Source organism: Egretta garzetta, unplaced genomic scaffold (assembly GCF_000687185.1).
Source record: "Egretta garzetta isolate BGI_Z169 unplaced genomic scaffold, ASM68718v1 scaffold1499, whole genome shotgun sequence".
Taxonomy (NCBI): Eukaryota; Metazoa; Chordata; class Aves; order Pelecaniformes; family Ardeidae; genus Egretta; species Egretta garzetta.
Window position 1 is genome coordinate 1 of NW_009260861.1, and position 2,068 is coordinate 2,068.

Sequence of the window (2,068 nt, forward strand, 5' to 3'; positions counted from 1 at the left end):
GGGCCCCCGCCCCCCTCCCCACCTGCAGCAGGGGCTCGGGCCCCCGTCCCCGGGTGCCGCCCAGGGCAGGCCCTTACCCCAGAGGCGCGTGACGGGCTGCTGCAGGCTGGCGTGCTCCACCTGGCACATGTAGGTGTCCCCGCGCTGCGGGGTGGTTTCCAGCATCACCAGCACCTGGTAGGTCCAGTCCCCGTTCTGGATCACGTCCGTGGACACCACGCGCTCCGTCTCCTCCTGCCCGTTCTTGAACCACTTCACCTCAATCTCCGCCGGGTAAAACCCCGTCACGTAGCAAACCAGCCTGTTGGTCTGGGGCAGGGAGCCCGACTGCACCGGGTAGATTTCCACCTCGGGCTGAACTGGGGGAGAGTGAGCGCGCGCTGGGGAGGAGCTGGGAGAGCACCGGGACCGCCCAGCCTGGCCCAGGGCTGTCCCTGTGGTCCCCACGCCGGGCGTGCCCAGGGAGGGTGCGAGGGACTCGTGGCCTCATGGAAGGGCGCAGGGGCTTTGCTCGCCCGGGGCCCTGCCCGAGCCCGACACGGCCACGGCCACGCTCTCCCCTCCTGCGAGCCCGGGGGCTTGGCCTGTGCCCGTCCCCCAGGGAAATGTTCTGCCACGCGCTCACCTCTCCTATCCACGGTGAAAGGGGTGAACACCCCGTAGTTGTGTCGGCAGACCCTGTCCACCTCAGCCCGTCTACCCTCCAGTATGTCCGGCTGGCTGTTCCAGTACTTGGCATCGGGCTCGCCCAGGGGGCTGTCGGCCACATAGAGCCCCACGTCGCTGTCGAAGTGTGTGAGCTGCTCCCTGTTGTAGATGTACCTGTGCACAAGCCTGACCCGCTCGGTGCCGTTGAGGTACTGACACTCACCAACAGAGAATTCCTGGAAAACCCCTGTTTGTGCAGGGAGGCCGGTCAGGGTGGCCGGCTCCCCCCCCAGGTGCTCTCAGCACCCCAGGCAGGGCAGGGGAGGGCAGGGAGGGCCCATGGAGCCCCCTCCCCATCACCACTCCCCAATCCTCCCAGCCCCAGAGCTGTGCTAGGACTGGCGGTGTGACCCTGACTCAACTTGTCCGTCTGCCTGGGGACCAGGAAGAGCCAGAGGAGGTCTCCTCTCCTTTAGCCGGGTGGGCTCCCAGCACCACCAGTGCCACCAGCACGGCCCCAGCTCCCAGGACACGACCAGTCTCCATTGCCACTCACAGCAGAGGCTGGAAAGGTGCTGGGACCCCCTCCCGAAACGAGCTGGACTCTGCCAGTTCAGGGCATCACCCCAGTCCTGCCCAGTGCCGGGGCTGGGAGTCCCAGCGAGGACCAGTGAGCGGCGAGGCTGGGCAGCATCACCCGTCACCAGGCAGAGCCGGGCCCCGCAGGGCTCCCTCTGACACTTGTCCCCTGGCTGCAGCCTTGCACCCCGGGGCAGGGAGCAGGATCCGGCCCATGCCCGTAGGGATGGGAGAGCGACCCCAGGGCTCACGGAGACTGGGGGGAGCCGGGCCCTGAGGAGAACCCTGATGTGGGGCCCCACAAGCCGTGTCCTGGTAGTGGGGCTGTGTCGGGGCGTCCGTCTGTCTGTCTGCTCCGCAGGGTGCTCTGTGCTGCTGCTCTGCCTGGGAACAGCTGTGTCAGCATCAGGGCTCCCTCCTATTGGCTCAGGGCCTGGGGGGGCCCAGTCCCCTGGGCACGGGGCCCCCAGCACACAGCTCCCCGGCCCAAGAGCAGCGCCTGCCCCTTGCCCGGTCCCGCTCTTGCTGCCCGGTGCCAGGAGAGGCAATGGCTGGAGGACCGGGCCTTCTGCTGGCGCTGCTGGCACTGCTGACCCTGCAGGGCGCGGGGACTGTGAAAGGTGCGTGGGGGTGGTGGGTTTGGGGGCAGGGTGTGTGTGTGTGTGTGCCCTGGACCCATGGGGTGTGGGGATGGTGTGGGGTTGGGGCGAGGCCCTGGGCTCTGTCCCTCCGTTGCAGGTAACCCCTGGTTGGGGATGGGCCCCGGGTGCACCCCAGGAGGGCAGGGCAGGCTGCGGAGCAGGGGGGGCCAGGACACCCCTTCCCTGCCCTCCCCCCCCCA

General features: G+C 68.8%; 1 protein-coding gene across 1 annotated transcript; it reads right to left on the reverse strand.

The window, feature by feature from the left end:
- Nucleotides 1–77: 77 nt before the first annotated feature.
- On the reverse strand, nucleotides 78–1,298 carry LOC104133710 (class II histocompatibility antigen, B-L beta chain-like; the record flags this gene model as incomplete). The annotated part of the gene is made up of 3 exons (XM_009647145.2): nucleotides 1,101–1,298; nucleotides 626–895; nucleotides 78–359 (listed from the first exon to the last, which is right to left on the reverse strand). Coding segments are annotated over exons 1-3 (646 nt in total), but the record flags the coding sequence as incomplete, so codon positions are not given.
- Between the last annotated feature and the right edge of the window lie 770 nt (nucleotides 1,299–2,068).